The sequence below is a fragment of the Sorex araneus genome, chromosome 2 (assembly GCF_027595985.1).
Source record: "Sorex araneus isolate mSorAra2 chromosome 2, mSorAra2.pri, whole genome shotgun sequence".
Classification (NCBI taxonomy): domain Eukaryota; kingdom Metazoa; phylum Chordata; class Mammalia; order Eulipotyphla; family Soricidae; genus Sorex; species Sorex araneus.
The window spans coordinates 221,364,011-221,376,232 of record NC_073303.1 but is presented as its reverse complement, the minus strand read 5'-3'; the positions used below and the strand labels follow the sequence as shown (position 1 = coordinate 221,376,232).

Below are 12,222 nucleotides of genomic sequence, written 5' to 3'. Positions count from 1 at the left end.
TGAATCATCATGAGCTACTTTGTAAACCATTGTATTAAAATAAAGTATTAATAAAAATAAAGTATAAAACAGACCTCTTAAAGTGTCTCTTTGTATTTAAAAATATCAATTTTATCATTTCAGCTAAAATTCTCTTTAAAGGACTATTATGGTGTGTTAGGAACTAAGGACAATCGATACTTAAGTAAGTAAAATATAAAGGAAGTCCCTGAAAAATTACTATTCGTAGTCAATTAACTTCCCAGTTAACTGTCTTCCTTTGTCTATATATAAAGATACTTGCTCTAAAATAAACTATGCAAAAGACATGAAGTCTATGTTTCACATACATACACAAAATCAGAATCCTCAAAAAATTTGTCTTTACAAGTTTCAAGGTCTGATTTCAGGATAAAAGTGATTAACGGATAGGGGAAGAAGAGCACAAAGGAGAGGTTAAAGATAAACATGAAGGATTGGAAGTGCCTGATGGAAATGGGTATGCCTTGGGAGCACTGTGGTAGGAGAAACTCTATAAACCTAAGCTCCCTAGAAAGGACAAAGGAGAAAGGACAAAGCAATGTAACCCAACAGAATATCATTCAGATTTGAAGGAGAAATAGATACATTATCATAGAAGAGTTAGAGAGTGTTGCTGCATCATAACCATCTCTGTCACAGATACTACTGATATCCCACCAAAAGAGCCACAAAATATCCAAGAGTAAAACAACCAAATTATGCATAGAGAATGATGACACATTCATTTGTGTCAATAGACCTGAGCAGTAGTAATTTGTCAGTTTAGTTGATAAAATCAACACTCCCTTCTAATGGCACCAGCGGCTGGATGGATCAGAAAACAAAATTCATCTACTTGTTATTTCTCACACACACCTGAACACTTGAGATAAATATAGTCTCATACTGAAAGGAGGAGAAAAAAATCATACAAACAGCTGGTAGACCAAAAAAATCTTGTACAGGTTTATTTCTCATTCAATCTAAGCAGAGTAATTAGCCAGTGGGTCAGGCAAACATAACATTTATTGACATACAGGAATTTGATAAAGGGGTGGCCAAGTTGTTTCTGCTCACAGGCCAAGAAAGATATTACTGGAAATACAGTAAGAGTGGGAGACTTCAATATCCCACGTTTGTCATGAGAAAGATCAAACAGATAGAATATCAGTCAGGATATAAATGCTTACACAAAAATTAGAAGGAATGGAATTATCCAACTTACAGGACCCTTCATCATCAAAAATCTCAATATACATTATTTTCTAGTGCACACAGATGAATCTTTAGGAAAAAACACTTTCTAGGGCACAACTCAAACATCTATACACGGATATGAGAAATTCAAATGGGATAGATTTTTCATTGAATAAATCATTCAAGGATGAATGCACTCATAATTTCTTAGAAAAGAATCTATTATCTCCTCTCTATTCTGACATAAAAGAATTTCAATATTGTTTATGTTTAATGTGTAGTATAATGTTTTTACCAAGCAGTAAATTAAAACATTATGGAAAGCAAAGAAAGAGGGTTAGGGATATCTTGGATTGGTTCATTTTTCATTAAAATTTTTGTTTGTTTGGGGGGAGGATGTGCAGAAACAGTGAACTCAGATCTGTGCTAAGGGTTAACTCCTGGATGTGATTTGTAGATTGTATGTAATGCTGGGACAGTACCTGGGAATAGCTGTCTACAAGGATACAAAAAGAACTTTTCCCACTGTTCTGTCTCTCTGGCCCTAATCAAGTCTTTGAAGTAATCATCACTGTCACTATCACTATCACTATCACTATCACTATCACTATCACTATCATCCCATTGTTCATTGATTGCTCGAACAGGCACCAGTAACATCTTTATTCATCCCTGTCCCATGCCAGTATAGCCCAATAGCATCTGCTTGCTCCAGGAACAGGAAGAGAACGTTATTGTTGTTACTGTTACTGTTTTCGGCATATCAAATATGTCACAGTTAGCTTGCCAGGCTTTGCCGTGCAGGCAGGATATCCTCGGTAGCTTGCCGAGCTCTCCAAGAGGGACCAAAGCTTTTGCGGCAGCCTCTAATTGTCCTTATTGGTGTTCCCAGTCTGCAGAAAGCAAGCTTTTGGTCGGATGGCATGTTGTAATGAATGTTTCTTTTGAAATAATCTTAGTTTTAAAATATGTAATAAAAGGATATAGGTTAACTGATAAGCTTAAATTTGTGAATCATTATTTAATGTTAATTACTTAAATAATATAATTGATTAGTTTAAGGAAATAAAGAGGAGAATGCTGGCTACTACAAAGGGCATACTTATAACTATAATATTACTGTATTCTGCTAAGGAAGTTTTATTCCTTAAAAGATTATAGTTCTCTTTAATAGATCTTTTCGAAGATCCTTTGGAAGGAAAATATAGGACTTACGGAGATGCTGATTATAATGAAAGAGAAAACTTAAAAATCAGTATTTTCATTTGGGCAAATATAAGACAAAAATTCAGACACAAGCTTATTAGATTATCTAATTATCTAATTCTAAAGCTTATTAAAATTAGGGTAAACCTCACTCTAGTCTAGAAATCACTCTAAAATTTATATAGTACTACAAACAAACTCAGATTAATTAAAATAGGAAGAAATTATCAATAAAGAAATTATTATTCTCACCAGACAAATACTGTCAGATGACTAGGACAAAGAAATTGCAATAAAATAAAAAGGATAAAGTACACAAATTTTAATTAAGCACCTGGAAATATAGTGAGTCTTCAAAAGCAGTTGAAAAATTTCCATATAAAGTTTTTTGAATTTTAATTTAATTTAATTTAATTTTTTTATTTTTTTTCATTTTGGGTCACACCCGGCAATATACAGGGGTTACTCCTGGCTCATGCACTAGGAATTACTCCTAGCAGTCCTGTGGGGGGGGGGGCCATATAGGATGTTGGGAATCGAATATGGGTCAGTTTTGTGCAAGGCAAATGCCCTATCCACTGTGTTATCGCTCCAGCCCCCTCTAGATAAAGCTAATTTAAAAAATTTTATAGAAAAATTTTCATACCGAAGTGATCACAGAAATAAAAATGAAAGTACTGCAATACACAGTCTTACTAAGAAAAGACTCCTCTAGAAAGTCTTAATATATCTTCACAAATAAAAGAAGCATGCTTCCAAAATGCTTGCATAAATAAAATGTTAGTTTTTATAATTATAAGAAATTATAATCATTAGAGTGCCCATAAATATTTTATCTTAACTTCAATAGCTGGAATCCATATGGTTCTCCAAGCCCTGCTAGTAGTAATCCCTGAACACAGAGTTAGGAGTAAATTGTAAGTATAGCACACAAATTTGAAAAATAGAAATATTTCTTCTGACGCACTCTAGACTTTAGATTATACCAATAAAAGTACCATTAAGAAAATCTTAAAGTAAAATCTATATATCAGACATTATTTAATAGAGTTTTAGTTGTTTTTAATATTTTTTATTTATTGAATCACCGTGAGAACAATTACAAAGCTTCCAAGTTTGTCTTCATTATACAATGAGCAAACACACATCCCTTCACCAGTGCACATTGTCCACCAACAACAACCCCAGTATACCCCCCTCCCACTTGCCCTTGCCTGTCTGGCAGATGATCTTTACTTCACTCTCTCTCTCTCCTTTGATTACATTCAATATTTCGACAAGAGATCCACCATTATTATTTGGAATTTTCCCCAACAATCGAACCTGCCAAAAAGGCATAATTAGATCATTTGTTTTCTATTAATGATTATGAAGAGCATATGATGTTGCGTGGCCACAGTAGTGACCATGCCATTTTGGAGTTCTGATATTTTACTAATAAGTCCGGAGCTCTTTGTGGGTGGCAACTCCGGGCCTCGTCAGGATGGGGAGAAGGGCCAGTTCCACCACCATCCCGTGAGGCCCCAGGTGTCTTGTCACTGCATTCTCTACCTGGTTGTCCAATAGGCTCTGAAATATGACATCCACCAAGCCGCCGGGGGGGGGGGCAGGGGTAGGCAGAAAGGACAAACACCTTTCCCCACCTGGGGTGCAATGACGCCATAGTTTGAAGCACAGTCTAGATGCATCTCTGCCAAAAGCCTTTGGGCTCTGAGATTGGTTTGTGTGCCTCTTGGATCATGGCCATTCATGAGCTATAGGAGCAATACGTGGGTGGCACTAAGGGCCTTAGTCTTATTTTACACATAGCACAAAATTTTCTCTGGATTGGAGCTATAGCACAGTGGGTAGGGAGTTTGCCTTGTATGTGGCCTAACGCAGGTCGATTCCTCCACCCCACTTGGGGAACCCAGGAAGCTACAAGAATAGCCCACCTGCATGGCAGTGTCTGGCAAGCTACCATGGCATATTCCATATGCCAAAAACAGTAACAAGAAGTCTCACAATGGAGACGTTACTGGTGCCTGCTCAAGCAAATTAATGAACAACGGGATGACAGTGCTACAGTGCTCCAAAATTTTCTCTAAAATCTTTTACATAAACACACTGTTAAATTCATTAATTTCATATCACAACTTTCAACATCATACAGTAAATTATGTCCATTTATATGTTGGTTTAATCTAGAGTTCTAGATTAAATCTAGATTCCTCTTTTTATACCTGAAAGAAATTAATGCAAATATATTTAGTTATATTTTGATAGATAAAATGATAAAATCGAGATATATAATTATTTACACATATATTAATCTTAAGTTAAAATATATCTACTTGTATACAAATATATAAATATTTGATTCCTAAATACTTTTTGTTCATGTGATGTTTATTTTTTTATCTTGGGTTATGCTATGACAAAGTATACAAACAACTGTATCGAAGTTGGTATCAATGTCGACAGACTGAAGAACCAAAAATAAAATAAAACAAAAAACTATTCATACAATTTCTCTGCAACATATGCCTAATTTCTTGACAGCAAAAGTTTTTTGAATAAATCATTCAAGGCTTGAATTACTTGTTTGTTCCTCAGGGTATAAATAAATGGGTTTATCACAGGGGATATGGAAGTAGCAAACAAAGTAACCCCCTTATTAATTTTCATCTCATCTTTTGCTCTAGGTTTCACATAGACAAAAATAAGACTGCCATAAGTTATGGAAACTACAATCATGTGAGAGGAACAGGTCGAAAATGCCTTATTCCTCTGCTGTGCTGAAGGGAATCGAAGAATAGTTTGAATGATACAAGTGTAGGACCAAACCACAAACAAGAGAGTGGCAAAGAGTATCACTGCAGCACAGATAATCATCAACTTCTCTACAAACTGTGTGTCTGAGCATGAGATCACTATAAGAGCATTAGCATCACAAGAAAAGTGGTCAAGGGCATTATTATCACAGAATTCAAGTCCCATTACCAAGCTGACAAGTGGAATTAAGACCAACAGTGTAATCACCCAGCAGCAGGAGACAAGTCTTCTGCAGACCCGGGGATTCATAATAGTCATGTAATGAAGAGGCTTACAGATGGCAACATATCGATCATAGGACATAGTGGCCAGGAGGAAAAATTCTGTTATACCAAATTGATATACAAAAAATAATTGAAACGCACAAGCATAATAGGTAATTGTTTGATCACCTGTTGTTATACTATATAAGAATCTAGGAATAGCAACAGAAGTGAATAAAATCTCCAAGATGGAAAAGTTTTGCAGAAAATAGTACATAGCAGTTTTTAGGCGAGCATCCACTAATGTGATGACAAGGATGACCAGGTTTCCAGTAATGCTCAGCATGTAGGTGATTAGTAGAAATATGAAAAGTGGAATCTGCAGTTGTGGGTCATCTGTCAATCCGAGAAGGATGAAAGTGGTTATGGCTGTGTGATTTCTCATTCCTGGCTTGTGACATCTCAAGTATGTGTAAATCTGAGAGGTAATGAGGGAAAGAGGAGGAAATACCATTCTTTTTGGATCGATTTTGATTAGAAAATTTAAAGTAATGTACATCTTCCTTCACTTTTTGAGGACTATTTTCAAATATTCTTTTTGAATCTTTCAATGTCACTGAGTGGGATAATAATCTTATATTTTTAAATACTGGTACAAATTTAATTAGGAGTACCACTTCCATGGGCAACATGTAAGTATTGCTCTGGAATGTATATTGTATACTTAATTGAGATCTTCATCAAATATCTAACATTTATTTTATTTCTTTGTTTTATTCATTTTTAAAACCAATATAACCTCTGAGGCTCCCACTGTAATAATTCCTTTGCAAATATTTCTCAGTAAAATATTTGTTAAGGTGAAATTCACATTATTAAATCATTAGAAACAGCCTGGTATTTGAAATTTTGAAAATTAGAATTATTTTAAAATTGAAAATTTATTAATCAATAATATAACTTAATGTATTGAAACCATTTCCCACATTTTAAAACTTTATTTAAAACTTTATGTACTTTATAATATGGTTAGAGCAATAGCACAGTGAGTAGCACATTTGCCTTGCAAGCAGCCGATCCGGGTTCAATTCCTCTGCTCCTCTCAGAGCACCCAGCAAGCTACTGAGAGTATCTCACCCCCATGGAAACCCAGGAAAGCTCCCCGTGGCATATTCGATATGTCAAAAACAGTAACAATTCTCACAAAGGAGAAATTATTGGTGCCTGCTTGAGCAAATCGAAAAGCAATGGGAGGACAGTGCTATTATATAATGAATTTATTCAGATAAAATAATTTTCTGTCGGAGAAATAACATAAAAGCCAATAATATCTACTTTCTACCAAAAAATGTTCCATACCAGTCTGTCAATCTTATTCTTGTTCACTTGCCAAGATTTCAAAAATATTTGAAGATTTTTTCTTTCCTGCAAAAATTTTATCACATAAGGATATTTCTTCCAATAAAAATATTTTTTGAAGATTCCGTTCTACTATAACTAATCTTTAGTGGTCTACGGAAACAATTCTAGTCTTGGAACCCGTCAAACTGGTACATTTATTTTATTCCCATCCAGCAAAGTGAGTCACAAAGAATTTGACACCACAGTGACTGACCAAACAATAGAGTGTGCTGAATAGCCCCAAGCAAGAGTCTGGTAGGTTATTTGCTAGTACAGCATCACCTTATCTCTGGCTTCTGCTATCTCAGACATCGTTTATGAGTTAATATACACAATTAGAAGCACAGGCAAATAAACTTATGTGATGGTGGCCATAAGTTGATCAACAATAGTAAAGTATCTTTAATACACAGCTTTGAAGTTATGGCAACACCCTGTTGGGTCCTATCCCAGAAATACTTGTTTTGTCCCAAAATTGGAATTTTTGTAACTCTACAAATCTGAGTAACTCCTTTTGAAATTTAGTACAAAACCATATTCAAGAGGTTGTTAGTGATCTTATCAGGACTTGATCATGAGGCCCAAGAGATAGCACAATGCACTTGCTTTTCAGGCAGATGATTCTCATTAGGACATGAAACCTTGTGATCTCATGAGCAATACATGAACTTGGTGTAGTACTGCTTGGTGTAGCTGCTTTAAAAAATCGACAAATAGACATAAAATAGGCAAAGGAAAAAACAGAAACTTGACTGGCTATTACATATAAGTTTGTGTGTGTGAGTGTGTATCTCTCTGTCTACATGTATGCATGTGCACATTGGGTGTCTATATCATACTGGAATACAGCAAAATCATATTGAATGTTCAGTATGTCTTCATGTCCCCCTTTAGTTGACTAAAAATATAATAATCTTTTCATAGTCCCAGCTATGATTAATTCTGCCATCATATCACTGAGAAAAGTGTATTTGGGTTGTTTATTACTGACTTGCTTTCTGTCTACAAAAATTCCTAAAAGCCTTGCTGAATCTGACATCTAGACTTAATTAGTTTTACAGAAGCAATCTTGGTGAAGAGATGAAAGTTAATACTTAAGCTTGCTTTTCCAGTGGCACAGTGAGATTAATGAAATATTTTCAACAGTTGCACATAATGTTTGGACAAAGTTGATAGCTAAGAACAAAGTTTCCATTCTCAAAGGCATGAAGGAATGTCTTTCTTAGAAGATAAGGGATTTGAAGAATGTTTTGTCGAGTTTACTGTTTCCAAAAGAGACTCTGCCATGGTAGCCCTTTACCAACTTCTACTACCATGGTGCCAAATTTACAGAACAATAGTAAAATTGATTTTCTAGAATTTATTACCCTTTCATAGGTTTAGACAGAATAAAGCAGAAAAAAATCTAGCTTCTTAAACATATAAAAAATCTGTAAAATATTAGAGAATTTTCCTTTTCTTCAAAATTTGTAGAGAATTAGAATACATCTATATGGAGACCTCCACACAATGGACCTTTTTTGAATTTCTTGAGGGAAATACTTCTTGCTGCACTTTCACTTTGAAATAATGTCTCCACTTATACTCTATGGGGACCATTATTTCTCTGTCAAGTTGGAACTAGATATCAAACAGGAGAACATTTCCCACTGCATTCTGTGATTATATTTTAATATATAAATCTATTATAGAATCTAATCTATAATAGAAATATGCAGCATTGAGCAGTTAATGTGTCACAGGCATGCTCACAAACCTACACACTGCTTTCTTATAAACTTTTTCCAGAAAACATAAATGTAATCACTTGGATTTCTAAAATATCTAAAACTTAAATCTTAGTTTAACTTTTGTCAGCTTCCTCAACAACTGTTTTGTAAAACTCTTCAAGTTTGACTGGTTGATATACACAGAATTATTGGCCTAGAGTTGGTTAAAACCTCAACTCATCAATTTTTAATTTCTATCTTTCTTTGGCTCCCTCATCTCTTCCCGTTTTCTCTGTAAAATCACTCTAAAATGTAGACAAATGAAACCAAACACTAAGCAAAGACCAATGAGATGAGTGAATTTACTTTTTTGCATTTCCCAACAATTAGGTAAATTTTGAGGACTACAAATTCTGGGTGTCTGTTATTAATTAAGTAACTATGACCAGGGCTCCTACAATTTTGATATGAGGAAATTGTTTCTGTTTTTTTTTTTAACAAATAACATTTACTGTTGATCCAAAAGCAGAATCTATTGAAATGATTGCTTATTCTAAAATTGGAGAAAACTGTCCATCTAACAATCAGGAGCTTTTTAATTAGAATCATGTTGGAATTGGACCACTTAAGCAAATTGAAGAAATACTTATGTACTCTGGATTTTAAATGATGTCCTAGATTCATCATTTACAGTCTTTTCATCAATCATACTTCCCCTTTGTAATATCCAGATATTACTGGATACTGATAAAGTAAAAGAATTCATGTTCACATTCTACTTACTGCATTTCTATTAACATTTGTATTTTAATATACTAGAGGTGACTATGATATAAATTAATTGTGATTCATGAAAATTGCATTGTGAAACAGACCACTTTTGTATATGGAACTATTAAAGCAAAACAGAGTAATAAGGAACTAACAAATTTCTCGTAATGTACTTCATAAATATGTTTTATGCATCTGCAACATCTTTACTAATTTTCTAGAATGAACAATAATTACTGTATTTTGTGATGATGTAATGCTTTATTTTTATTTTCTTCTTAAATATGAAAATCTAATATGTAATTCGGACCAAGAAATAGAATGTCTAAAATGTACAGATAATAAAACACAAGCATACTTACAATTATGTCAGAAAATACTACATTTAATTCAACATATAATCCTTTTAGCTCCATTGTATTCATAAGTTTCCCTCGCATGGAGTTTTAAATATTGCCACATCATTTTGCAAGGTATCATCATATTTTCCAATAGATGTTATTCTGAAGATTCTGAAGTTATTCTGAAGTTATTCTGAAGATTCTGTTTCACGTTACACCTGGAAAAGAATTTCTGGCAACTCACTGCCCCTCAAAAATGTTTCTTTTAAATCCTTGCCAAATGTAATTTGTTCTTAAATAAATCAGAAACAGTATATTCTGATGTTGCTGGACAATGTATTTTCTACAATGAAGTAAGATGAACCTTCTCTGACCACAGTCTTATGAATGTATTGAACTCTCTGTGGATAAACTAAGAGTCCGTTTGGCCAAGATTCAAAATAAAATAATGAAACTAATAGAACTGGGCAAACAAGACTAATAAACTGAATTTAGGCAAAGCCCAATAGAGGTGTCATTGGGAGCCATATCTTTGGGGACAAAAATAATAATTTGACTAATTTCTTACCAAGGCCTTAGATGTCCTAACATAAGGACACAATTCTGGAGATTCTTAAAGTCAGATAATCGAGTGAGACATTAAAGTAGGAAGTATGTTTGCCTTGGAAGTGGTCTTTCCCAGTTTCTAGCCCTGGAAACCCAGATGATGCATGAAGCACCATCAGGTGTGATCTCTGAACCAGGGATAAGCTGTGAGCACCTCCAGGTGCAGACCTCACTCCAACCCCACCAAAAGTCTGAAAAGAATCCATCTAAGTTTTCAAAAGGAAAGAATATGCTTTAAAATGCTATGTATTGTATGTCTAACATAAAATATATTTTGAGTTTTCCATACATATAAATATACTTTTGTATCAAACTTTCGATATTACATAGTATACATTGTAAGCATAGGTGAATGCTAGAAAAACTGTAACTATTAGTCTATGTATATTTATGGACAAAAGTATGCTAGAGCAAATAAAGTTCAAATAATGAAATTAAGCCAGTAACTTTACTATTCTTATGTTCTTATGCATTCTTATATACTGTATTTCAAGCTGCATTTAAATAAATACACACAATAAGATTCGCTTGCATATTTATATGTATTTTACTATGCAAATTCCTTACTGTCATCCCATTGCTCATAGATTTGCTCGAGCGGGCACCAGTAATGGCTCCATTGTGAGACTTGTTGTTACTAGTTATTGGCTTATCGAATATGCCATGGGTAGCTTGCCAGGCTTTTCGTGCAGGGTAGATACTCTCTGTAGCTTGCTGACTCTCCAAGATGGGCGGAGGAATCAAACCCGGGTTGGCTGCATGCAAGGCAAGCACCCTACCCACTATGCTGCAGCTCCAGCCCATGCAAACTCTTACATAGCACAATTCCCATTAAGGAGATAGATGCAAAAGCATTTGCTATATAATGGTAATATAAAATGTCTTTTTATAAATTATTGATGTCTTGCATGTCTTTTATTATAAGATAGACTAGAATATGAACTGCTAGTACATTCATAATAGACTAAATCCAACAATATTCTTTTTCATATTAAAAAAGAATATGAACTATAGTCATGTGCATAAGTAATTATTTTTCAATTGAGAATTAAAAATGGGGATAAAAGTGGTTATTGTGGAAGTTAGACTGATTTATCAATGATATTATTGATTATAACTTATTCCATCGCTTAAGATAATTTTATAGCATAGTAATTTTTAGTAAAAGGACACAAAATGTATTAAATATAGCTAATTCTCTGCTTCTCATTTTCTAATGACTTACTTAAATTACTTATGACTTTAGCTGATGAGCAAAGCATCTTATAAGAAGTGTCTGTTCAAGTTGTCTTTCTATTTTTAAGTAGATTGTTGTTGTTGGTAAGTTGCATTGTTCTATTCTTTGGAGAGTAACCCCTTATCAAACAATACTACACACTCATCTTCTCCCACTGAATAAATTGCTTTTCCATCCTGCTTTTATTTTCATTTTCAAAGGTGCTTCATTGTAATATAGTTCTTATCAATAATTTGTTAGCTTTAAAAAAATTTATTTCAATCAATGCAATTTGATTGAAATTTCATAGTCATGTTTGACACAATTCCATGAAGTGATATCATAGTAAGTACTCCTTGGTTTCTAGAGGATATAAGTTTTTAGCTATTTCAAAAGTTTTATTGGTTCACTGGTCACCGTTTTATTTTCCAATCTTCATTTGTGAAAAAGTTTTTCTATCGCAAGTGTATAGTCTTAGATAGTCCTAGATAAAGCAGTGATGAACATGTGGGCTTATTTTTGATATTTCAATTCTTTTCACTAATTCTGTGTCTCTTTTTGTATTTCAGCTGGTGTTTTTTTGGTAGGAATATTTTTAAAGTGTGAAAAATAATACACACATGACAGTTGATTCACTATGATGATAAATATGGACTTGCATCTTAAGTTTCTACAAAACATAATACTTTAGGGAAGGGAAATAAACTGCAGATGCTAGGGTAATTTCTGAAATGAAAAATTATGCAAGGTTTTTATCT

General features: G+C 33.8%; 1 protein-coding gene across 1 annotated transcript; it reads right to left on the bottom strand.

Annotated features, from left to right (window-relative positions):
* Positions 1-4,929: 4,929 nt before the first annotated feature.
* Positions 4,930-5,865, bottom strand: LOC129401949 (olfactory receptor 6C2-like). The gene has a single exon (XM_055125440.1). It carries the CDS (start codon positions 5,863-5,865, stop codon positions 4,930-4,932), a length of 936 nt encoding a protein of 311 aa, XP_054981415.1.
* Positions 5,866-12,222: the final 6,357 nt, after the last annotated feature.

Coding starts and splice junctions, on each gene's coding strand:
- LOC129401949 (XM_055125440.1), bottom strand. CDS start 5,865: ATGAGAAATCACACAGCCATAACCACTTTCATCCTTCTCGGATTGACA.